Source organism: Homalodisca vitripennis, unplaced genomic scaffold, assembly GCF_021130785.1.
Source record: "Homalodisca vitripennis isolate AUS2020 unplaced genomic scaffold, UT_GWSS_2.1 ScUCBcl_3672;HRSCAF=9345, whole genome shotgun sequence".
Lineage (NCBI taxonomy): Eukaryota > Metazoa > Arthropoda > Insecta > Hemiptera > Cicadellidae > Homalodisca > Homalodisca vitripennis.
The window spans coordinates 58,753-86,333 of record NW_025779818.1 but is presented as its reverse complement, the minus strand read 5'-3'; the positions used below and the strand labels follow the sequence as shown (position 1 = coordinate 86,333).

Here is a 27,581-nt window from a genome sequence, read left to right as displayed (position 1 = left end):
AAACATGGAGAGCAGTGACGAAGATGATCAAGATATGTTAGATGTAGTGTTCGTAGCCAATTTACAGAAAAAGAGAAGATTTTGGGTTCATCCACTGTGGTTAAGTAAGAGAGATAGTGGTACATTTGTTGTGATGCGTGAGTTAAATTTATATCCACAACGCTTCCAAAACTTCTATAGGATGTCCCGTGAGTGTTTCTTCGTAGTTTTGGACCTTGTTAAGGACGACATTACAAAAAGAAGCACTAACTGTAGAGAACCTGTTAGTCCAGAAGAGAGACTACTGATAACTTTGAGGTAAGTTAAATAGTAGGCTACAAATTATTGTTTAAGAAATTTATTTAGAAACGAAACTAGATCCAGAAATCTTGACAAACAAATATTCTTGTCTTAAAGGAAATTATACGTTAGTACGTATATTTATAAGTAACTTTATAAAAGAATCGCTACTAGAAGCAAACTATTTAGGCATCATATACAAGTAGTTCTTAATATTAAAATCTCCCTCCTCTTCTACCGTTTGGCCGAAGTCCATTGCAGCTTCATTGTTAGGAGCAAAGCGATCCACTGACGGTGATGTGTAGTTAAATGTACTTGCTGAGGATCTACTTGATGCAAAATAAACTGAAGAAATCTCCACGTTATTAAGTGTTTCATCTGCTAATTTCATTACTCCAATTTTGAATTGTCTTTTTTGCCTAGCATCCATAGCTTTCATGTCTGGCAAAATACTATGCAAAAAAACCAAGTCGGGGTCAGGTTCGGTAGAGGTTCTCTGCGATGTTTGGTTTAGTAACCGTTGTTTCGTCTCAAAATACTTGAATGCAGAACTGTTTACGTGAGATAAACTTGTAAATGGCGTTTTCCTCCTTCTGTGCCCACTATCCTTTTTTTGTTCCGTGGTTAGAGTAGGCGGAATAGGAGCAGGTCTACTTCCTTTTGAAGTATCACCAGTAGTGGGAAGGTTGGCATCTTGGGCAGAATCTTGAGTGGCATCACGTTCTTCAACAGTACCGTCATCCAGCTGTTCGTCTTCACTGTTTTGTTCTTCTTCTTCTTGTGCTGTCTCGACTTCAGTAATATTACTTTTACTCTGCCGTGATTTAAGGAAGTTATCCAAAAAATTGAGGTGCTCAGCCAAATAGTACTGTTTAATTTTTTTAGTGGCAGATCCAGACGGTAGTTTTGTTTGCTTCTTATATTTAGCATAACGCCCTCTCACGTTCTTCCATCTCTCCTTGCAGTCAGCCACTGAAAATAAAGAACTACTTACTGCATTGCAATGACTGATATTTTGTTTGAAATATAAATAAAAAAACACTAATGGCAAAATTTTAGTGGGAATACCCATATTTAGATCCTCTGGGTCCTAATATCTTCAGACCATATTTAACTTGACAGGTTGGACGTCGGCCGACCCGTGACATAATTTTGGAAAACCCTGCACAGTTTGTATGTTTGTATCTGTTATTTTTCATATAACTACGATTGTTATTTTTTCAGGTACTTTGCAACTGGATGTTCATTCAAAGCACTGTCGTACTACTTCGTTAAAGGACACTCGACTACATCGATGGAGGTGCATCAAACTTCTAGGGCTATATGGAAAAACCTGCAACCTGTCTACATGCCAAAACCAACAGCCGAAAAATGGAAGCAAGTTTCAGATCGTATGTTATCACTGTGGAATATGCCTAATTGTATTGGCAGTATAGACGGTAAGCACATAAAAATACAATGCCCCACACGATCTGGTTCCGCCTATTACAATTACAAAGGTTACTTTTCCGTTGTTATACTCGCAGTGTCAGATGCAGATGGCATGTTGCTGGTAATAGATGTGGGGGATTACGGACGGAACAGTGATGGCCGTGTAATGGCAAACAGTAGTTTTGGCAGGGCTTTTAAGAAAGGAAATCTAAATTTACCAGAGCCTAGTCCTATTGCAGGAGACAACCAACCAATTCCGTATTACTTTATAACTGATGAGGCATTCCCAGTGTCAAAAAACCTGCTCAAGCCTTATTCCAAGAAAGCATTGACTACTAACAGTCGCAGGATTTTTAACAGCAGATTGTCGAGATCGAGGAAACCTGTTGAATGCTCTTTCGGCATGCTGTCTTCCAAGTTTGGAGTACTTAATACACTAATACGATGTACCCCTGATAATGTGGATATTTTTGTACAAGCAATGTGTGTTTTGCATAACGCCATAAGGGAATGTGATGGTACATTCACAAAGCCACAGTACGAGAATGTGATTGACAGCGATTCCATCGTTCTGTTGCCACGACTGCCGCTACCAACAGGGAAACTTATGAGAGATTACCTAAGTACCTACTTCACAGAATGTGCCCCAATTCCACACCAGGATAGGTACTGTGTGTAAAATTGTGTATGTGTACAGCGTAGTAAAAAGAAATACCTCATACACTGTAATACATTAAAAGTGCTAATAATCAAGGATTTCATAAACATAGTCTAAATATTTAACATTTGTGAATACTCCACTGACCTAGAAATACTTTTAACTTCTTGTAGTAAACTTTTAAATTTAAAATTCCTTTTTATTATTGTCAATTACCCTACTCAATTGTAACTAAGTTAACTAAGAACAGTTATGTCTAGACAACACATTGCCAGGCAGCCTCGTGGTGTATAATGGCTTACAGTAATGCATTTTAATGCATCTATTTCCATTTGTTATTGTAACACTGAAGATAATGTGATTGTGTAGTAACCCTAGGCAGCACCTACTTAAAATAAGTATTACAATTTATTACCACAAAAAATAGTTTTCACTGTCTGTTTAGTAAATAGTTTATAGATACCTTTTGGTTATCCAAAGATTGAGCAATTTTCTGCCAGGCCTGATCCTGCGCACTTCTGTTGCAGTAATCTGAACGACTGTTGTCGTACAAACATGGATATTGTTCAACTTCCTCACAGAACTTTATGTTGAACTCGATGTCGTCTCGCATGGTAAAAAGGAACAGCACAACTAACCACAAATCACAATATTTTGCCTTCCGAACACAAGGGGCATGCCTCTTTCAATACGCCACGACAGTTAGTGAAAGGACGTGGCGGTGGCGGAAGGGTGGCCGCCCGCGCCACGTCTCCTGTCTGTGCATTGAGTCATTTGTTTACATAGGAGAGACGCCGAAGGGACATATGTCCCTGCCACGTCTCCGCCCGACGTCTGTTCAGTGTGAATCGCGCCTTAGGGGTTTGCCGTACGACTGGCTCTCGTCGTATCTTAAAGATAGAGTATTCGCAAACCGTACGCATTGTAATAGAGGATAGATTTTACATCTACCTCTATAAACATCTATAAAGGCTACTTTGTAAGGGTGTGGATCTTTTCTTCTGCTTTAATTTTTCTCCCGCAAACCCCAAAATTTCTGTCGCACTGGCCAAAACTATGACCTCTTACGGGAAAACAAATGAGATACAGGTACTCCAAGATCTATAGGCAATCAGCTTCAAAATGTTGAAATTAACTTGTTTTTATATTGGCCTCCTGTACTTTCTGAGAGAAAAACTACTTCTTTAAATTCAAGATTATCTTCTAATTTTTGTTTAATAAAAACATACACGAAAGAACAAACTGTGTCAGGATTTTTCTTTGATTCAGTTTCAAGGTAGTAATATAAATCACTACTACCGTCGGTGTGACAATGCACATTAAAGATATACACCCACATTAATCTTTTATAGAACTGGGAAGTTTCATTTGTCTTCGGCAAAGCCAAATTTTGAGCATAATCAAATTCTAAAAGCAAAATGTTGCTATCATCACAACTGCATTGCTTAAGAAGACCATCTTTTAAATTTTTAAATGATTTGTACTTCCTTTGATAATTATTATAGCTAGTTTTGCATTCGTCATTTGGATTAGTCTTCAGTTTTACTATACACTGAGAGCAAAAGTCACATACATCTGTACGTGGTATAGTAAAACCATAGTTTAACTTGTGCAGGAAAAAATTATGGTATGTAGTATAATATAGATGTTTTTAGATTTTCTCCAGTCTTTTCCTTGTAAAAACACTTAAAAAGTTCACACAACTTTTTATGGCTGAGGTTTGGATTTTCAAAATACGGCTTCTTTGACTTATCTCTACTGTAATGAGATTCACGACTAGGTATCGGCTGAAGGTGGTGGTATCGTTAGATTAGTGGGTGATTAAGAATGACCTTAGAGAGGTACAATGAGACCACTAAACCATACTTTCTACAGTCAATTCTGTTTTAAAGTAATGGACAAGTAATCTCAATTAAACCTAAAGAATTTTGAATACAGATTAATATTATTTTGAATTAAAGATTAAAATAACTTTTTGTTGGAATATATTCATAAGTAAAGTATGCTTTTAATTTTATATCACTTAAATTTTTGTTGAAAACGTCTAATTCTAGGTTACTTAAACTACTTACATCTAACTTATTTTTACGGGCTAATTTTATCCTATTATATGTATATAAGGAATCTAAAGATATAATATTTTTTATCTTAAATCTAGTCATAATATGTTTAAATTTTAGAAAGGTTTGAGATATTTTTATTACCCCAAGTTGTTATTGAATAATTTAGAAAAGACATAAAGTTTTCTTCCTTACATACATATATTGGTTTAACAGCTTTTTAAATTTGTTTTTCAATACACTGGATATGTTGATTAAAAGTTAAGTCTACATCTATGATACAGCCTAAGTACTTATACGATTCAACTTTTTTAATATCTAGTTGTTCGCCTGATTTAGAGAAGTCTATTTATTCGGTTTTTTTGTAGGTTTAAAGTTAATTTATTTTGTTGTAACCAATTTTTTATTTTTGTCAGGTCCTTCTTTGTTTTTTCATATAATTCATTGCCTTTGACTATTAAGGCTGTATCATCAGCAAAGAGTACTAGTTCACCATGTAAATTTAGATTTGTGATACTACTGATGTATATTAAAAACAAGAGAGGGCCTAAACAACTTCCTTGAGGTACACCACAGGTGATTTTTTCTAAATTTGAAATTTTGGTACCAATTCTTGTATTGCAGAACCTGTTATCAAGATAACTAGCAAATAAGTCTAAAAATTTACCTCTAATTCCTAATTGTTCTAATTTGTATATTAATATCTTAAAATCTACAGTATCAAAGGCTTTCTTAAGGTTTAGAAATGTAATTAATGTATTTTGATCAATGCTGTTTACAACTAAATTTATTGCTTCTTCTGTATTGTTGTTAATTCTAAGAGCAAATTGTTTTCTTGATAACAGGTTGTATTTTTCCAAAAAAACTATATAATCTCTCATATAAACATTTCTCAAATATCTTGCCAATTTGTGCTACTATTCTTTACTGTGCAGCACAAAAATTCCCACTCGAGTATTGCTAACATAAATTCCATGGAAAATTCCACACATTGTCCTTGAAAGGTTGCTTGAATACAGATAGATTATCATAGTTATTTTAGAATTGAATGGTAAATAAAAATTTTGTCTTTTAAACTTAGTAATTATATTGATTTTCGGTCGGCTCCAAAAGTGCGCTAGAACCGGCATATATATATCTACTTATATATATATATATATATATATATATATATATATATATATATATATACACACACACACACACACATTAACAGTTGGATCAAATTGCATACTTCTATACTATACAATTACATTCTAAATATACATGGTAAAAGCTATATACATTCTAAATTTAAAGTTTCTAGTACTTCTTGAAGTAGATAGGAATTCTTCTAAATATATACATACATAAACATGTAGTTGTATTAGATTTTTTTTAAATTTTTTTTAGCATTGGAATAAAACATTGGAATAGAGCTGCCACCCAGAAGCCACTGACAGGTCCATCCCAGATTTGGAGATCATAGTCGTAGAATTTCTGGAACTTTAACAAAACAAGATGGTCAAGCATATCTTGGAACAAATGATGTCTGATTGATTGATAATTTCGTACCATTTTTATTCTTTAAAATTGAAGTAAGGAAACATAATAAATTGATAGAAGAAATTGAAAATTGCGGTCAATTAAGTACTATTAAAGGAACCATATTTTATTCCAAAAGTGATGTATTTTCAAACAGTTTTGAATCAACTTTTAAATGTGGACAATTTGAAGCGGTCGTTGATTTTGTCGCACATTTCGGATTAGGTTTCTTTGATAATGTCAATTTTCCAATTTACAAAGGTGGATTTTACATTAGTTTCATAATAGCTGAAGATGATGATGCTATATTAAAAACAAAAACTGGAAATGATATGCCAGTTGATGGCAAAATTACAATGAACGAGTTTTTCATTAGAATTCCGATGATTGATCATAAAACCAGGAGTAATATTCGGTTGATTGATGAAATTACAAAAAGTCAAAACATTATGTTTAATTTTATAGATTGGCAATGTATTGAACAACAAGGTATTACTGGAACAACTTATTCGTTCGATATCACAAATATTTATAGAAATATATTCAATCCAAAGTTCGTTATTATAGGTTTTCAAACAGATAGACAGAATAATCAAGAAAAAATCCTTTAAAGTTCGATAGTTTGAATGTAAAAATATCAGAGTAAAATTGAATGGTTCTTATTATCCAGATGAATTACAAAATTTAAACATTTCCGGAGGTCTTTTCAGAATTATGTATCAGATGTATCAAAAATATGGAAATGTATTACAATCCCAAAGAATTTATAGCAAATAGACCCATTTATGTCATTGACACAACAAAGAGTTTGACGAATATTTCTGGTTCAAAGAACGGTATAATTATCAATATGGATTTTCAAAATGCTGTTACAAACGCGATTTGTTATGTTGTTGTTGTCCTAAGTGCAATCTTTTAAATTTCGTTAGGAAAATTTCTGTGTTTTAATGAAGGGTAAGCCCCTTTACAGTTAAAAATTTCTGTGACGTGAGAGACACCACTATCTTAATATGTAGGTGTCACGTAAGGTAACGGGCACTTTTGTCCTTCTATTTATTTGTTATTGGTCAGGGTGGGTGCCTTTACAACCTTACCTTCACTGACTTACCTGGTTTTAGCATTATATTTCGTTATATTTATTATCGTTATTATTTATCTGACATATTTTAACTATCGGGCCCCTTTACAGCCTCTCGGCTATTTTTGTTATTTAGTTTTAGTCCTCTGTTCACTGCTGTTGTTTTTCTTATTGTCTTAATGTGATAATGTTATTTGACACAGCGATCCGCTATCTATTCCTTGCACTGATAACGTGACACCATATTTTAAAGTGTAGGTGTCCGTTAACCCTACGGGCATTGATAACCTCCGTGTTTTATGCCCTTATATATATAAAAATCCTTATCCTGCTTCTTTGTTGGATCTAGCTCTTGTCCTGGAAAAATTTGACCATATGGAGCAGTCCATGGCAGATCTTGCGAGTTATGTCATGAATAATTATGCCCCTCTGCCAGCCCTTAAGGCTGATGTCCTGAATACAATAACGGGACAAGAAGACCAGAACAAAGAAATGAATATAAGGAAGACACAGAAGGCTCGTCTTACTAAATTAAAGCCAGTTTCAGAACTAAAAAGTAAAAACTACCCAATAAGACAAACTAGAAAATCAAATTACTTTAGTGTTTCATTACAAGTAAAAAAGTGTAGAGACCACAAAACACCGGAATTTGATCTAATTACGCCTGACCAGACTATACAGAAGAGTGGGGGAGCCAGACAAACCCCGTCACAAAAACTGATCAGCTCTCTTGCGACACAGGGTTCCGGCCCGATACCTGACCATCATGAACAGATGAGTGGGGGAGCCAGACAAACCCCGTCACAAAAACTGACCAGGACTCTTGTGACACAGGGTTCCGGCCCGATACCTGACCATCATGAACAGAAGAGTGGGGGAGCCAGACAAACCCCGTCACAAAAACTGAAAACACCAGACACTCCAGTACTAAATAGCAATAAGATAGTTGTTGAAGCGCAGGTACATTTTCCAAATGACTATTCACCACCTAGACAAAGTACTTTTTATAGAGTTCATCCAGAAAAACATTTTTTAGGCAAACATCCAAAGGCAATTCACAAATTCAAACAAAAATACAAAACCAGGATCTTTGTAAATCCCCATCACCCTGCAAACAAGTTAACCTACAAATCACTTTTCTACATCAGAATATCCAAGGACTGAAGAATAAAACTAACAGATTAGTCCACCTTCTTGAAGAACTACAGCCAAGGATCTTAATACTCACAGAACATGGACTTAAAGAAGACATTTTAAAAAATATCAAAATTTCTGGCTACACACTTGCCACCTACTTTAGTAGAAGTAACCATACTAAAGGAGGAGCAGCAATATATGTTGACGAAAACATATTCCACCTGACAGAGACAATCCCTGTTTCAGCATACTGTCAAGAATTAATCTGCGAAACAGCAATGATTAAGCTAACATTGAACAAGAAACCATTATACATTATTGGAATTTATAGACCTCCTTCTGGTAACCTTCATCAAGCACTGAGTCTAATATCAGAAATGTTAGAAAAAACAAAAGCAGAAAATCACCCCATTCTGTTATTAGGTGACATCAATGTTGACTGCTTAAAGACTGACAACGAAAACAAACAACTTAATAATGTTTTGGCCAGTCACAACATTTATAGATTGAATCTACCTCCTACTAGGATTACATCGAATACAAGGTCTTCAATTGACTGTGTTTGTACAAATCTACCACTTGAAGACGTAGAAAGTAAGGTATTTCACAGCGGCCTATCTGACCATACTGCACAACTTTGTACGTCACAAATAAGGACTTGTCAGGAAAACACCTATTACAGTGGAATGAGCCGAAACTATTCCCAGAATAACCTTAGTATGTTAAATGCTTTACTGCTACAAGAAAATTGGGATGAAGTGCACAATGCTTACACTGCAGAAGAAGCATATACTAAATTTATGTCAATAGCTACCATGGCTCTCAATCAAGCATGTCCATTAAAGAAAATTAGAAGGAAAAAGAAGGTGACAAATAAACATTTTGTAGACCATCAGGTAAACTTGCTAAAAGAAAACTTCCTTCAGAAACTTCTAGTATATGAGAAAACAAATAATGAAGAAGATAAACGCAATCTAGCAAAGGCTAAGAAAGAATATGACTTGAGGCTGAGAAAATTAAGACAAGAGGCATCAGCCAGTTTCATAAATAGAGCAGAAAATAAATCTAAAGCCTTGTGGAAGATAATAAACGATGAAAGACAGACAAAAAATGTAATACAACAAACACTCAAGCTTGAAATTGATGGACATGTAGAAGATAACCCCTATAAAATTGCAAAGCATATGAATCACTTCTTTACCAGCATCGCTGAGAGAACGCTGAAAAACAATCCTAAACCATCTATAGACCCACACACAACCTCGGACACCGGCCATGACTTACATAACTACCAACACGCAAGCCAAATAGAAATACAAAATATTATAAAAAATCTCAAACAAAAGACTTCTGCAGCCACCGACAATATCTCCACAAAAATACTTAAACATTGTAAGGAATCACTAACAATCCCCCTCACAAGTATTATTAACAAATCATTGAGTCAAGGTCAATTTCCATCAGCCCTAAAACTTGCAAAAGTTTACCCAAAACATAAAAAGGGGAGTAAAACCGAAGTTGGCAATTACAGGCCAATATCAATATTGCCAACTTTCTCTAAAATCTTAGAAAAAGTTGTCCTGAGAAGGCTTTTGGACCACTGTGAGAAGTTTAATTTATTAACTGAGAGACAACATGGTTTCATCAAGGGAAAATCAACCATGACCGCCCTGACCGATTTTGTTGACTACATAATTGACAACCTTGAGGAAGGAAAACATGTTACTAGTTTCTTCCTAGACCTGAGTAAAGCATTTGACTGCTTGAGCCATGATCTCATATTACACAAATTAGACAAATTAGGAATTAAGAGCACAGCCAAGATGTGGTTTAAAAGCTATCTTAAAGACCGAAAACAAATAGTAGAAATAAAACAAGCAACAAGTGGAATCACAGCAATAACTAGATCAAGACCTTTACCTATAAATCGAGGAGTGCCCCAGGGGTCTGTTTTGGGACCAGTATTATTTATACTGTTTACAAATGACATACCCGAACACCTGGACAAATTTTGTACAGTTTCAATGTACGCTGATGATACCACCTTGCTCTTGAGTGGAAAAAAAGACAATCTAGATATCAGATCATTCACAGCCTTGAACATGGCTTATCAGTACTGCCACTCAAATGACTTGGTGGTAAATCCAGACAAAACTAGTCAAGTCGCATTTGGGAGAAGATGTGATGAAGTACCAACAATACCCGACGTGGAAAGAAACACCCAAGCTAAATATTTAGGAGTCATTGTTGATGAGGGATTTACCTGGTCACAGCATGTAGACAATCTTCTCTCCAAATTAAATTCCTCCCTTTATATGATCAAACGTACAAAATGTATAAGCGACATATCTACTGCGAAAATTGCATACCATTCCTTGTTTGAAACTCACATCAGGTATGGCCTAATGATATGGGGAGGAACTTCTGCAAGTAATCTTCAGAAAGTTTTGATTCTACAAAAGAGGGCCGTAAGAACCTTAGCTGAGCTAGGCTACAGAGAAAGTTGTAGAGAAGCCTTCAAAACCCTGAAGATTATGCCAATAGTAAACCTCTACATAAAAGAAGTCATCTTGTATGCTGTTGGACAACCCCTGACGCAGAATAGACACCTACATGACTACAATACTAGACACGGTACTCGTTACCAACTACCAGTTCACCATCTCTCCCTATATGAAAAGAAACCTTCCTACATGGGCATGAAGCTGCACAACCTTCTACCTGAAGAATTGAGATGCCTCACCGGGAGAAGACTGAAGACTACTCTTACTGACTGGCTAATTAACAATCCTTTTTACTCACTTAACGAGTTTATTGAAAGAAGACAATGAACATTGCCATTTGAAAAGCTTATTTTTGAAATTGTAACAACTGTTTGTGATGATTTTATATGACGCCATTTCAATACTTAATGTATTTGAAAATAAAGAATATTTGTATTTGTATTTGTATTTGTAAAAAAAATGTTGTCTCTGAAAAATTGCTTGAATATGACGTGATTAAGAATGACATTAGAGAGGTACAATGAGACCACTAAACCATACTTTCTACAGTCAATTCTGTTTTAAAGTAATGGACAAGTAATCTCAATTAAACCTAAAGAATTTTGAATACAGATTAATATTATTTTGAATTAAAGATTGAAATAACTTTTTGTTGGAATATATTCATAAGTAAAGTATGCTTTTAATTTTATATCACTTACATTTTTGTTGAAAACGTCTAATTCTAGGTTACTTAAACTACTTACATCTAACTTATTTTTACGGGCTAATTTTATCCTGTTATATGTATATAAGGAGTCTAAAGATATAATATTTTTTATCTTAAATCTAGTCATAATATGTTTAAATTTTAGAAAGGTTTGAGATATTTTAATTACCCCAAGTGGTTATTGAATAATTTAGAAAAGACATAAAGTTTTCTTCCTTACATACATGTAATGGTTTAACAGCTTTTTAAATTTGTTTTTCAATACACTGGATATGTTGATTAAAAGTTAAGTCTACATCTATGATACAGCCTAAGTACTTATACGATTCAACTTTTTTAATATCTAGTTGTTCGTCTGATTTAGAGAAGTCTATATATTCGGTTTTTTGTAGGTTTAAAGTTAATTTATTTTGTTGTAACCAATTTTTTATTTTTGTCAGGTCCTCCTTTGTTTTTTTATATAATTCATTGCCTTTGACTATTAAGGCTGTATCATCAGCAAAGAGTACTAGTTCACCATGTAAATTTAGATTTGTGATACTACTGATGTATATTAAAAACAAGAGAGGGCCTAAACAACTTCCTTGAGGTACACCACAGGTGATTTTTTCTAAATTTGAAATTTTGGTACCAGTTCTTGTATTGCAGAACCTGTTATCAAGATAACTAGCAAATAAGTCTAAAAATTTACATCTAATTTCTAATTGTTCTAATTTGTATAGTAATATCTTAAAATCTACAGTATCAAAGGCTTTCTTAAGGTTTAGAAATGTAATTAATGTATTTTGATCAATGCTGTTTACCACTAAATTTATTGCTTCTTCAGTATTTTTGTTACCTCTAAAGGCAAATTGTTTTCTTGATAACAGGTTGTATTTTTCCAAAAAAAACTATATAATCTCTCATATAAACATTTCTTAAATATCTTGCCAATTATTGGTAATAAACTGATTGGTCGAGAATTGGATGGATCTGATAAAATTCTTTCACTTTTATAAATTGGACTGATTGTTACTATTTTTAGTTTATCGGGAAAATACCAGTTTGAATACTTAAAGTAAAAATGTATGCTAGTGGCTCACTTAATACATATACAAGGCGTTTAATTAGCTTGATTGGAATTTTATCTGATCCAGATGCTTTGTCATTTTTCAAAAGTTTGATTTTGTTCTCAATTTCCAATTTGGTAATTTTAGAGAGATATATAGAATTCGGATTTGTTTTAAGTTTTTCATATTTTAGATCTGGAATCTTTGAAGCCAATTCTGAACCAATATTTGCAAAAAAATTGTTCATTCTGTTTATATCACTAGTGTATCCACAAGGTTTTTAGATTTGTTTATAAATTTGTTTAAAATATTCCATTTTATTTTGGTATCAGATGACTTTTTAATCAGTTCTATATAGTACGTTTCTTTTAAGATGTTACAGTAATGTTTGAGTTTTGATTTATAAAATTTTGCATGTTCAAGTTTCTTTTGTCTAAACAATTTGTTTCTAATTTTAATTGAAGTTTTAATGCCAGTTTATTGTAAGCCATTTTTTGTCATCTGATTGAATTTAGAATTTGGATTTTTCATTGTTTTTAAAAACGTTTTTGAAATTAGTTCAGAAAGGTAATTGTAAGCCAAATTTGGATTTTTATAATTGAAAGTTAAATTTAAATTGTTCAAAAACTCATCTGTTATCTTCATTCTTGAAGGTTCATTCTTGAAGCTATGGAGTTAAGTAGGAAGCTCTAGAAGGTAATGTTGAGAAGATTTGAATTGAAGTAATGAACAGTCTTGATCGTTGAGTAAACATGTAGAAGTCTATCCAGATATCCGACAGTGAGAGTAGTCACAGCAGGCAGTGTATCGCTGTGGTTTGAGATAGCGGTTTGTGGTTAACAGCTGCTTCCTTGTCGTTCTGTTACTTAGAGATGCACTGTTTTACACTTTTATTAAAACAATGTAACATATGTAACGTAAAATAATGTAATAAGACGTTTTGATGATGGTTAATTATGTTTTATTGATGATTATCACTTTATAAACTGTCTTGAAGAAAAGAAGATGCTTTTCACTGATTCTTGAAGAAATGTTCCAATAAGATGATTTTCACTGAGTCTTGAAGATGATGTGGATAGTTTCCAATAAGATGATTTTCACTGAGTCTTGAAGATGATGTGGATAGTTTTTTAAGAACAGATTTGGAAATGCGTTATTTAACAGTTTTGATAGAATTTTAACACTTTTTAAATAATTTTTTAATGAAAATAATAGAGTAAAAATGAATGTGTCCGGTCACTCTATTGATTGAAGAAAGAATGGTGTGTCATCTGGTTTAGTGCTGCCATTCTTTATTGTGTAGCAAAAAAATCCCCACTCGAGTATTGCCAACATAAATTTCATGGAAAATTCCACACATTGTCCTTGAAAGGTTGCTTGAATACAGATAGATTATCATAGTTATTTTAGAATTGTGTGGTAAATAAAAATTTTGTCTTTTAAACTTAGTAATTATATTGATTTTCGGTCGGCTCCAAAAGTGCGCTAGAACCGGCATATATATATCTACTTAAATATATATATATATATATATATATATATATATATATATATATTGTGACGTAGACCGCTACAAAAAAAAGTTAACTCACTTAGAAAGTTTGACTCACTTGGCTGATTTTGTGACGTACAGAAAGCGCGAGCCCGATCTAATGACCCGACCAGGGAAGGCGGCTCACATAGGACCCCTGGTGTGGCTCTCGCTGTCGTCTACATTCGCACCTCGCACCACACTGCCGCCCCTGTCCACATGTTTTCCGCACTCCATCCCTCCTTTCGTGGCCCCCGACGATGGGAGGGGGGCACCCATCGTCACACACCCCCACGTGGATCTCCTAGCCAGGTTTAATTTCGTCTCCAGCATCACAGGGTAGAGGGGGCATTAGGGAACTGGAACCTCAATCGTAGAGAACGCTGTCGCCAGGTCGCTGAATCACAAACGCTAGGCTGTTAGGCCCTGGGGAGCTACAGTCCATAGTTGGCTCTACACCTTGGTAGACCGGTTTCACAGATCCATAAGTCAATGAGTCTTATCCTTGGGACAGGCCACTCCACATAGTCCATGATTCTCTTCTGGAGTCTATAGTGGGTTCCAGCGCGGCTGAGAGTAGTACCGCGCTGTAGTTCATCTTCTGGGTCAAGCTCACCGCACCCCCCCGGACTGGCTTTCAATCGGACTTCCTAGCCCTAGCTATTGTACACATTGGGACCAATTCGCGGATAAGAACTCTCTCAGCCGTTAACACAATAATCAATCATTCGAACTCACAAAATGTCCATTGTCCATGTGGCTGAGAGAGTAAATACATATTTATACAGTAGACTCCCGTAAGTTCGGCCACCTCGGGACCGGACCCTAGGCCGAACTTAAAAGCGGCCGAACTAACCGATGCCTATTTAAAAAATGCCCATTTATTGTTTGCAAGGGTAATTTTTCAATAAAAGTTATGAAATAACCGTAAAATTAACCTTTCCAAACATTACCAACACAGAATTAACTACTAAACTAATTTTAAATTTGTACTTACCAATAAAACACGGTAATACTGCATATGTTGGGAATCAATGCGTGTAGGAATCAAACACTTGCACATAGAATACAACACAGAGTAACGCTTTATTTACAAAACCACAGACCTAATGAAATAAAATAAAATAATACAGTACTGCATTGTACATTGGTGGTTTAGCTTCTTAACACTTAAAATAATCTGTCACTTTTTTCTGAATTTTTGTTTCTAATGATTTTTTATGTGCAAACTCACGCCACTTCTTAATAAAAATTACATCGACTGCAGTTGCTTCTTTTTGCTGTTCGATGTAAGTAGCTGCCAGTTGCAAAGCTGCTTTTCCTTCAGCGTGGCTCATTTTATTTTCTTCGTCTTCCTCTTCAATCTCAGCACCATCTGCGTCGTTATTCATCTCGTTGTCCTGGCGAATGACACACTCGACGATTTCGTCATCATTCAGAACCTCGTTGTCTAGCTCCTTTTCCATGTTGATCCACTCCAAAACATCTTCTTCAACAATGGGACCACAGTTCGGTAGTTGCTGAAGGTCGTGCAATAGAGCTGCATTGTCATCAGGTTCGCCATCAAGAATGTTGTTTGGCTCATCTGCTGTTGTGTTGTTTTGATCTACGCTATCTTCTATATTTGGCCAAAGTTTTTTCCAAGACTTTACAAACGTGGATGGTGGTATTTCGTCGTATGCCTTGGCCGACATGTACACAACATCCTTCATGTTAACTGACTTCAACACTTTGGTAAGGTCTAAGCTGTCATCAGTCTCCAGTTTGGAAAGAACTTCCGAAAGTAGCTTACGACGATACTTCCTCTTGAAGCACTCAATGACCCCCTGGTCCATCGGCTGTTGAAGACTGGTTACATTGGGTGGTAGGAACAGCAGTTTAATTTCTTTTTCATCGTCACACTGAAGATGTTCATCATGAGTAGGCGCGTTGTCAAGAAGTAGAAGTGCTTTGGCGGGGAGTTTCGATTTTGCCAAATGTTTTTTTCACTTTGGGAACAAATTCGCATACAAACCATTCTCTGAACAAGTACGTGTCCATCCACGCTGATTTCTGTGACCGATAATACACTGGGAGAGCGTCCATGTTTATGTTCTTAAACGCTCTCGGTTTTGCTGCTTTGCCAATGACAAATAGGGGTAACTTGTGAGTCCCCGAAGCATTTGAACACAAGGCGACTGTTATCCTGTCTTTGCTGGTTTTAAACCCTGGAGCAGACGTTTCTTGCGGGGTGGCAAATGTTTTTCTAGGCAGAAGTTTAAAATTTAACCCAGTTTCGTCAATGTTGTATATTTGCTCTGGGCAAAAGTTTTCATCATCGATAATTTTTAAAAATCTTGCAGAAAAGTCGGTGGCCGCTGTTGGGTTTGCTGATAACTTCTCACCACAAACTCCAATAAAATGTACGCCGTGTCTCTTTTTCCAACGAGAGAGCCATCCATCACTAGCCACGAACGCCTCTTCTGGTTGAAGCTTTGAGTGTAAGATCATGGCCTTTTCTTTTAATATTGGTCCACTTAATGGCGTTCCTCGTCTTCGTTCTTGAACGAACCACAACCATAGAGCATCTTCCACCAATTCGTGTTTGGCCTTCCTTAGTGTGCAACGCTTTTCTAGAACTTTTTCGGTATCAATTTGTGTACAAAAGCCTTCAATACTTTTTCTGTTGCGTCGCCAGTCGTTGACTGTACTTTTGCCCACGTTTAAATCCTTGCAAATACTTTGCACGGATTCTCCTTTGTCTAATCTCTCCAGAGCTTGTAGTCTCTGTTCCATTGACTTGTACTTACGTTTACGCATTTCACTCATTTTAAAAACAGATTAAAACACGATGCAAAACAGTTTTTGTTCAAACACACACGCACACACACAAAAACTATGAAAACAACAGTACTGTACATACACAAAAGAAATCACAGAAACCCACGAGTAAATAAACAACAGTACAAAACGCAAACTAAAAGAAAATAACTGACTTTGTAGGTCTACTGTAAAAATGACGAGCACCACCCAGTATGAATGTTCGAGACGAACTGATGAGCTGTTTGACAGAGCAGTAAACTAACCAAAGAATACAACGGCACTGTTAGTAGAGACGTGCTGCCCGCTTTCTGGCTGGCGCCAAGTGCGTGTGACTCATGCTCAGCCGACCGGCCGGACTAAGCGGCGGCCGAACTAACCGAGGCCGAACTTACGGGAGTCTACTGTACCATGATAATTTCCACGAGCCTAATTTAAAACAAATAATTTTTTTCTCTGTTTTTATCCCACTACTACTAACACAAAACTCCACTACACCAATAAATTCCTTGCACTATAACCACTAAAACTTTTCTTTCAAATATCGCCACCTTCGTTTACACGTTTTCTTCTTTTCCTTTCCAGAGCATACAACTTGTCAAACCAACTGTTTTCAACTATTAACAACAATATCTCTGAAAATATTACATACTCATATCTCCCTCTTCGCATATTAAACCATGAATACCATAAATACTACAAATTTCTTAATTAGAGATAGTCTCAAAAATTTCACTTATACACACTAAACCTTCTTAAATTACCTAGAAAAACATGGAAATTCAAAACTGTTTAATTAATCTAATTTTAGGTCTTGTCGGGTTGAAATATTTTTCTTTCTTTTCATACACTCTTCCTTACCTCATTACTATAGTCTAACTCTTCTCCATCTGGCCCAGGCGTCCTTACTGATCCGATCGTACTAATTTAACCTAAGGTTGGTCTACAGAAAAGGAAAAACAAATATACGTACAGCACCTCTTACCACCCATGTCCTCAGTCCTTACGTGGGTCTAATGTACCCGGCGCCTCCACCAAAATTTATGACGTAGACCGTCACAGGGGGGTGAAAGTTTGACTCACTTGGCTGGTGGGCTGAGGTCCACATCAACACGGTCGGTGATGACTGAAGGGGGGGGGTTGTTGTGGAAGGAACAAAAACTTCAACTGCTGTATAATAGATGTTTAATACAGATATAGCCGCTCACTGGCTCCAGACGCGACCACACTCCTATCTAACTCGCAGATCAACCCTAACCGACAAATTTGTGACGTACAGAAAGTGCGAGCCCGACCTAATGACCCGACCGGGGAAGGCGGCTCACATAGGACCCCTAGTGTGACTTTCGCTGTCGTCTACATTCGCACCTCGCACCACACTGCCGCCACTGTCCACTCGTTTTCCACACTCCATCCCTCATTTCGTGGCCCCCGACGATAGAAGGGGGGTACCCATCGTCACAATATATATATATATATATATATATATATATATATATATATATACATACATACACATATAATTGTATATATTTATTTTTTTGCAAATTTATTAGCATTGGAATAAAACATTGGAAGAGAGCCGCTACCCAGAAGCCACGGACAGGTCCTTCCCAGATTTGGGGATCATAGTCGTAGAATTTGAGCACCAGCCAGAATGATATTGCCCTGTATTTAACAGAAGATTAAAAAGACCTGCCAGCAGATTTTCGATGCCTGGAACGCCAATAGAGTCTGGACCAGGAGCCAATCCAGGCCTCATGCCCCTATTGCGATCCTTGACCTTTCGCGAGGAAATCAGGTCATTCCAGTGAGATTCATTGCCAGGAGGCTGATCAAAGCGACACAGACCAGGGGAATCCCACAGAGCAGAATAAATACCCTGATATCTTCAGCAGGCGCACTAGGCGAGTCAGCCATGGAACAGACTTGATGCCCGTCCCTAGCACACTAGGCTAACATAGCTGGACATTTTTGGTAAAACTCCTGAGTACAAGCGTAGATCCGCCTTCTGATGACATCTCTCGTGCTTCCACGACTAACAGGGCGTCGCGAATCGGCGCCAGATCAGATCCAGTAAGTAATCTGTTGCTTTTATCGACGAATGCATCAATCCATTCCAAGTCAAACACGTCCTTCTCACCCGGAGCATCCACGGAGCAACATGGGCATCCCGGACAATGTTATATCTAACCTGTCTTTCAGCCGGACTCCTGAGTTTAGCGTCGAGAAGCTCGTTAAGTTGTCCTATCCGCATTGTTTTTTTTTTTGAAAATTGCACTGGAAGGGCTACATTAGAGGACTGAAGAAATTGATGAAAATGAAATGTCTGTCCGCTCCTACTTTCCAGACGATGTGCCTACGAGATTCCGTAACTGTATTATCACTACTGAGCACGGCCTTCATCTTAATGCATCAATCCATTCCAAGTCAAGATGACCAATGTTCCCTGAGTTCCAGAGCCAACTAATGGGTGACCCCTCACTCAGCAAGAGCTCTCTAATCCCGTGCTCTTACCCCCATTCATATCCCCACCCCCAATCCCAGGGTGGCCCTCAGGAGCAGGGAGAGGTACCTAGACATCGGCAAGCCCCCCCATCACGCCCGGGATCTGTATCAGGCATGTATAATGCATTCGTGAAAGAGAAACCATTGCCGAAGCAACCATTTCCTCCGACGGTCGTGACAATCTTTTATGATCTAGGTGTCAAAATATTTGAAATTAAACTTTTATTATTCTTTAAAGGCCTATTAGTGTTTACTGTATTAAGTCATAGATCTTTAACCATCCACCATCTTATAACTTTATACCAATTGAATCAGTTTTTTTAAAGGGTGACATTCCAATAACATAAACTTTACAGTAACCAGTAAAAACATCTTGTCTTATTATATATTTAATAAAAATAGATTTTATTTTTTAATATTTTGTATGTTATGGTTACAGTAAATGGTTAAAATTTTATGTTTATAGAAGTACAGTTACTATGCTTTCTAACCCTCTATTCATAAAAGTTACTGCAATTTTTTTAAAAAGGACGATATTACATTACTTAAAACTTGTTTAGACTGATAAAAAGATTTATGTACACTTTATTAAAAGTAAAAAATATGTTGTTTAATTTAAAATTAATTTATATAACATGAATAAAATATATACAAAATACAAGGCTAAAACATTGAAAAATAAAGTGCTCATAAAACAATGAAATATGTAACTTCTATTAAGACAATGTAAAATTACTTCACATTTTTCAAAAGTCGTTTACTTATATTGAAAATACAAGATTAACTTAACAAGAGTATCTTTACAATATAACATGATAACAAGAACAAGTAATAAAAGTTTAAAAATACTTAAGTCAATCATTTTAATAAAACAATTATTTACTCTACATCTTCACACAATATTTTCTTCTTGATCCTCACTGTCGGAGTCATTCGTTATGGTTGGCCAAGCAAACACGTCTTTATAAAATAATGAAAAACAATCAGGAACATGTTTCTTAATTTTTGGAATATCTTGAAGTTTGGCCTTCTTTATGGGAATTTTCCCTCGTGGGTAAGAACCCAAATGAGGGGGAATTACGAGTTTTGGTTTTCCCATACCAATGAGACCATTGATCATAGTAAACCCTCCGACAGAGCCTTTTTTAAATGATTGATATACAATATGATACAACGTACTTATCTGTAAATGAATTTTGTTATGTTATGCTGTTTCTTTTCCTTTTGTTTCTGCAGAAATACAAGTTTTTTATAGTATTATTTCATCCACGATTTGAAGTCAGTTATATCTTTAACCACAATTTGTTTTACTGCAAATTTACCAGAAATTGAAGAACTTTGAAGAATGACTTCATTTATTTGATCTGGAATATACAGTCGATCATGTTTTTTAAGGCTTTTGAAATTAATCCAAAATTCCTTTCAAATAGAAGAAAGCTGTGTCCTGGGAGAGGGAAATACTGTACTACTTTTGTAAACTGTTTGCTGTCAGTCAGGTACAAGCAATACCGTGATAAAGCCTGATTCTTGTTCTGGCCTGCACAGTTATCACAATATATGTGTAGCTCTGTGAACTGTTCAGACCGTCTAGACTTCAAGTAATCATGTATGAATGTGCACACTTCATTTGGCCCCTTTTCCCCATTCCCCTCATGATATAGGTATATTACACTTTTATTCTTCTTAATGTCATTTATGCAAAATATGTTTACTGATAACTGCCTCAGATAGTAAAGGTCCTGTACTGGGATTTTTGGCAAACTTACTGTTTTCATGTAATCAAAAGTGAGGGCTATAATATGATCTTCTGAAATGTTTTCCTCATCGAGTTGTTTGTAAACTTTTTTGCTCTTTCTCTTGTGAACAAGAAGTTCAGCAACTGCAGCTCTTTTTGCTGCTTCATTTAGGTGAGGAGATTTAATTTTTACATTTAGCTCTTCGCAAACTGCACATGTATCAACTTGTGGACGCCCAAAGCGAAAATTAAAGTTTTCTCTAAAGTACTTCCAATATAAGTAATAGCTAACCTTGATGTAAGGGCGTTTCAATAAGAACAATTTCCACATTTTCTTTACAGTTAGATCGGACCTGAGATAATATACTTTTTTTCCACTATAGTGAGACTCTTTCAGAGGAAAGGCCCTTATGTGATCTGTCACTAACTTGTGGGTTTCTTCAGACAATGTTTGGGTTATTCCCTTTCCCCTTTTGTCTTCAGGTACCTTTCCTAAAAATTTTAAGTGACGAATCCTCCTCACTCGTTTTTCAGAGATATTGAAAACATACAGAGAAAAAACCTTGAAAACATACCTCTTGTCTCCTGCTATAAATTTCAACGTGGTACGAAAATGAAGCTGGATTTCCGCCTCTTCGCACAACGTTCCCATCCTTACTTTCACACATTCTTTGGACATCCACAGCTTCAATGAGACCTAAAAATATAACAAAATGTATTTAGAATGAGCCGTATATTGGATTTTATTTTTATGGTGTTATTAGTTTCAATGAGATTTAATTTGATAATATTAGAATAGGCCTAAATGATATTGTTGGGTATTATTTGATTATTTGAAGAACTGAATTAAAAGAGGGTCTAAGTGCCATTTTCATAGTTTTGAGATATTTGAGTTTTTATCTTAATAAACACTTTTTTTAAGTTTAGAAACTTTATTCTAAAAAATTTTTGTAAAATAGGTCTAATTACAACTGCACAAAAGAAATCTTTATTAAATATTGTTTCCTTTTAGAGATATTAAATTTTGAAAACTTGAAATCAAAAGGAATCTATGTCCGTATTATCTAATGTAAATAGTGATCTAAGTTCCAACAATTAATTTGGTTGTCTAAGTGCCATAAATGTCTCAATTATTTGGATTTTTTGTATTAGGCCACGTAGGTAATATTATTTTTACTTACTACAATGATTAATGATAGTTAAGACTTTATTAAAAAAAAACCTTAACTAGGCCTATACATTTTTTGGATGGAGGATACCATACGTATTAGGCAGTGTCGGGTATTACAAAAGCAAAATAATAGAGTTTTAACTTACTTTATTTACAAGAATTCATAAAATAAAATTTCACACTTAAAATTGTAGTCTTGTTTAGTTTATGCCTACTTTATAGTGTCAACTGTTCATAAAAGTTTTTATGGCTAGGCTGAGTAAGGAATGGGATAACACTTTAGATCTGTTACCTGTTTTGAAAACGTTTACTGTGGTCCACTGTTCAAGTTCGTTGAAAGTTTGTCTCACCTTGATTTTACCAGGTGATGTAGCAACAACCTTTAACCAAACATTTTTTGAGATGTTCAGTTTTTTTGTATTTAAAAATTTGTCACAACACGTTTTAAAGTTAAAAAAGTAATTTTCTTACATCATGTTAACAACAAAAAGGTTTTTGTCTCGAACGTTTTCAATCATCTCCTTTAGGTCTTCAAGTACGTAGCACTTGGTAACATGTTTTCGCTTTTCAATCACTGCAAAATCACGGTCGCAGTCAAGAAAAGTGTGTCCTGCTACAAGGAACTTGTGATGTACTTCCCTGTATACTCCGATTGATGTAAGGTATATCCACAAGAAAAGCAGCATCTGGTTCTTATTTTGCCCAGCGCAATTATCACTCCAGGCAATCAGTGTCTGTGATGGAGTGATTTCTTTCAATACTCTCAATAAACACGATGCTACTTAATAACCCCCTCTGCAAGATTGGCCTTCATGCCACAGAGTCATCATCGATAACCCACTGTGAAAATGAGTGCCTAGATTGTAGGCGGACAACTGGCGCAGATAATACATGTTGCTGTGGGTAGGTTTTGGTAAGGAAAACACTTGCTGAAGATCAAGAGAGAAAACATTAGTGCTACTGTTGATTGTCTGAGCATTTTTGCAATCTTCTTTCAAATGTAACCTATCTTTCTCTACTCTTAAATGGTGAAGCTTGGGTTTGTTTTGGTAATGTGTTTTCTCATCTCCTACCGAAGATGCAACTTTTGCCGTTAACAAATCACAGGTTGCACATGTGTCCTAGGCCTATGAAATGAAAGCTTAGGGAACTTCTTTTTGAAAGTATCAAAGTAGTAACGTTCCGAAATATGAGATTTGGGATATTTTTGCTTAAATGCTTTGAACGGCCTACTGATGTTCAGGTCTTGAGACAAGTACTCTTTTTCAGATTTATTTCGCCCATAATGGCTTGCCTCACGTGGAATTGAATTAACGTGTTCACACACCGAGTTTTCGTCCTCCAAGCTATATTTACGGTGTTCAGTCTTATTGCCCCTTTTCTCGGTATACATTGGATTATCAGTCTGTTTTAACTCCACCAATAGCTGGACCCTTTTTGGTACAAAATCAAATATCTGTTGAAAAGTTGCTCTACATACTTGAACAACTTCACCTTCCCCATTAGGAACTGTATAAACAGCAGTAGTCTAGCGTTTGGGATCATTGTAGTCTCCGTGGCGTCTCCGTTGTACAGGTTTAACAGTAATGAGGCCTAAAAGGTAATTTTGTTGCTTAGAGAAATCTACTATGTAAAAATCTTTAAATAGTTGCAGCTTTTGTTGGTGTGAAATATTTTTTAAATTATATTTACACTTACATTGTACATTTTTAGAAAGTGGAGTTTTAGCAGCAACTAAAGTGTTATTTTTTGTAGTGAATTCTTGTCCACTGTTTCTTAGTTTTTTCCTTTCATCACATTCTCTTCCTTCTCCCTTACTACGGCGTTTCTTTCCACTTTCATTCATACTTAACACTAAATTCACAAACACATTTCACTAATACTCTTTCAATGAAAATGGGAAAACATAACCTCAAACAAAACAGAGCAAATACGACTGTGCAATCACAGTAGCTAGCGGCTGACTACTGGCGCGCGGCACATAGATCATAATTTACCTTGGGCTGCAGGGCACATACACCTGACGCATTCTGTTGGTAATAATTGGAAGTAGTAGGAACATCTTTGACGCTTAAATCAGAATATACTTCAACTGGATTTGTTTATAGATCATAATTCAGATTATAACTCAAAACTGTAAAAAATGGCACTTAGACCCTTATTTACTTCAGGTCTTCATTTCTGTAAAGGCTTCGACAACATTTTCATAAGTAGGATAACTTGTAAATATAAATCTTGTCCGTCCTTAGTTGGAATTTCGTACAACTTTGTGAAGATCTCAAGGCAATAATCTTCACCTATTTTCACAAGGCATTCTCTTCCACACCTGAAAAAAATCTATCAGTTAGACTCACTAGGCTTTATAGTGTATGATGTAAATTTTAAATTTATCCACTGAAAACACAAAAGTTTAAGGTTTGTATGAAGTAGGAAATAGTACAGAATATTGTGAAACTAGGTTTAGATAGTTTGGGGTAAAGTGGATACACTTAACAAGAACTTTTTTATAAGAGCTAGGTTCTTATTAACTTATCATAAAATTTAGCAATGTGGCTCTCAAACTTAATCTTAATAATTAGTTTACACCCCATTGATTTCAACTAGACTAATGTTATCTAATTAGAAAATTGTTATAATAGTTAACTACGCAAGTTTTGCAAATGTATGTATCTACTTTCAAAATGTGAAAATGGATGATTAAAATCAGTCTAGCTACGTTATACTTTTAAGTATCTTACCTGCAATCGAATTTAGTCTGCTTGGCTGCAACATTCTTTCCAGAAGGAGAATCATATTCCTGATCTTTGGCTCTTGCTTCTTTCGCCTCAACTTGCCTGTATGTATCTGTGTTTCTTCCTTTCCTTTTTCGCGGACTTGGAAACTCACTCATTTTGTATTCTTAAAATATTCAGTTATCAATACGCACTGTAATCTAAGATGCATAAAATGTTAGGTTAAGAATTAAAAGTATAGAATTGTTGTTTGATGCTTAGTTACCAGCTGAAAGATTCTAATATAATCTATGATGAATGTTTTTTTAAAAGGGCGTGATTCCCTCAGTCAAACATGTGTTTTCAAGTTAACTTTGGAATCTCGCCCATTTAAAACAAACCATCAGTGCAATCTCGCCCTTTTAAAAAAATACGCAATATTCAATATTATTTTTTACCCATATAGATTGAGGTTTAGAGACGCCCTTTTAAAACAAATTGATGTATTTTTAAATTTAGAAAAATAAACCAGCATAAGAACTTTTTCGGAAAAATGGTCATTTCGCCCTTTAACCCTTTTAGTGCCAGACAAAAAAATCAAAAGTTGGTCTGAGAAATGCCAGTGATTTTCGCATAATACGAGTACTATTGAAGGATTCCAGGCCTATTTGAGCCGTTTTGCAGTGTTTTTACAAAAAATATTGTAAAAATTACAAATATTGAGATATTTTCCTAATTGTTTCATTGTTTTGTAGTAACATACATTCCTTTATAAAAAACTATAAAGCAAATTATATTTCTAAATGTAATTAACTTAAAAAAAATTTAAAACGTAGACATTTTACTTACAGTTTTTATATTTTTCTAGTTTCACATGAAAAATAGTACTTAAAAAAATTATTTCACTATAACACATACTATCACTTGAAAGAGGAATTAAAACTGAATACACACATAAAAAGTTTTGATTAATATTTCAAAAACCAAAAAAATCATGTTAATTTTTTTAGAAAGTTACATTTCACTTTTTTGTGTCATTTACACTATTTAGCTTCTTTATAAAGCTTATAATATTTTCCACTATGAAACCATTAAAAACTGTCTGAAACTACTTTCTACTTAAAAAATAATGTACACTTTGTAAAATATCAACAAGAAAAAATTTACACATTTTGTACATAGGTATTATAGTTAGGCGGTAACACAAATATGGCGAGGCAGAGATAAGGGATGCAATCATTTTTTACAGCGTTTGCACACAAATGTGGTTTTCTTTCTTTTCCTAGCACTTTTAGTGCTAGCTGCACTACATACTGAATAGTTTTTATCCCTTTTCAGGAGTAATTTTTCCAAAAAGTCACCACTAGCCCTAGCATCTCCACCACCATTTCCAATAGGGTCCCCTGTAGTTGGCTAGTTTTGCACATTTTTGTTTCTAATCCATTCCCTTGAAAGCTCTTCAATGATATTTAGAATGAAGTCCAATCTAGTCCCAGGATTATCTGAGTTTTGTTTGTAGAGTATATAAGCATTCAGTACCATTCTTGACATGATGTTAAGTGCTACTTTCTTCCACTGTTTCGTTGACCTTCTTTCTTCTAAATATTGATCCGAAACATCAATTCCCCCCCTATAGTCATTATATTTTCGAGTCATAGAAGGCTTATTTGTAATCTTAACATGTGTCCCAGAGGTTCTGGACCGTCTTTTATTGGCAGCTTTAGAATCAGTTGATAACAGCAGTACTTGTTGTTTTTGGCTTTGTTTCTCTCTAAACCCTAACATGAGTAAGTTCTGGGACATTTAATATTTTGTTTCTCCCTCACTAAATCTATTAAGCATTTCTTTAGGAATTCCTTTTCTGTTGTTGTTTAATGTTCCAGTAAGGGAGGTTTCATTTTCATAAAGATGGTTTGCCAAGTTGATGGAATTAAAAAAATTATCAATAAATAAATGGTAGCCTTTTCTTAACAAGTCACACATTTGTAGCAGTTTAGTTACAACTAAAAAAACCAAGACCATGTTTCTTTATTTCATCTTTTTCTGCTCCCCTTGCAGTACCTTTGTAAACACAAAATTGCATGCAGTAGTGGGTAGTAGAGTCGCACAACATTCATAGCTTTACTCCCCAACGGTGGTGTTTTTTTGGCATGTATTGGAGCAATTGGCTATGGTTTTTTGTGGCTATCATACTTTCATCAATACTGGTATATTGGTATGGAGTAAAATAAAGTCGAGGTAGTCTGTTAAAATAATTAACCAATATTTGAAATCTAGATTTAGGGTCATAATTTGGGTCCTTTGAACGTGGAAGGTTTGTAGTGTCACATAAATAAAAAAAAGTCAAAATTGCCTGGAAACGGTTTCGAGGTATCATATTTCTGAACCAAGAACTCTGCTGACAAGGGAGAGTGGACCAATAAAGAGCCATAGTGGGTTTTTTGACAACTCCCATATTAAACAAAACTGCCAGAAAAGCAAACATTTCTGCAACAGTCACATCTTTTCACTGTCGCAGCCTGCTTGTGTTACGTAATCGATCTACATTAGCCTCAATAAACTTTTTGGCATACTTGTTTGTAAATTTCACAAAGCAGTCAATCAAACCCAAAGTGAAAAATAGCCTAAAATACATAATAGGGGCAAAATTTCTGGGGGGGGGCAGTGTTTTACACCAGCCTGTTTACCATATATAAA

General features: G+C 35.3%; 1 protein-coding gene across 1 annotated transcript; it reads right to left on the bottom strand.

Moving 5' to 3' along the window:
- Positions 1 to 450: 450 nt before the first annotated feature.
- LOC124372644 lies at positions 451 to 3,005 on the bottom strand. Its single transcript, XM_046831047.1, has 3 exons — positions 2,803 to 3,005; positions 2,233 to 2,299; positions 451 to 1,369 (listed from the first exon to the last, which is right to left on the bottom strand). The coding sequence occupies exons 1-3, from the start codon at positions 2,979 to 2,981 to the stop codon at positions 461 to 463; spliced, it is 1,155 nt and encodes a 384-aa protein (XP_046687003.1). The 5' UTR covers positions 2,982 to 3,005; the 3' UTR covers positions 451 to 460.
- Positions 3,006 to 27,581: the final 24,576 nt, after the last annotated feature.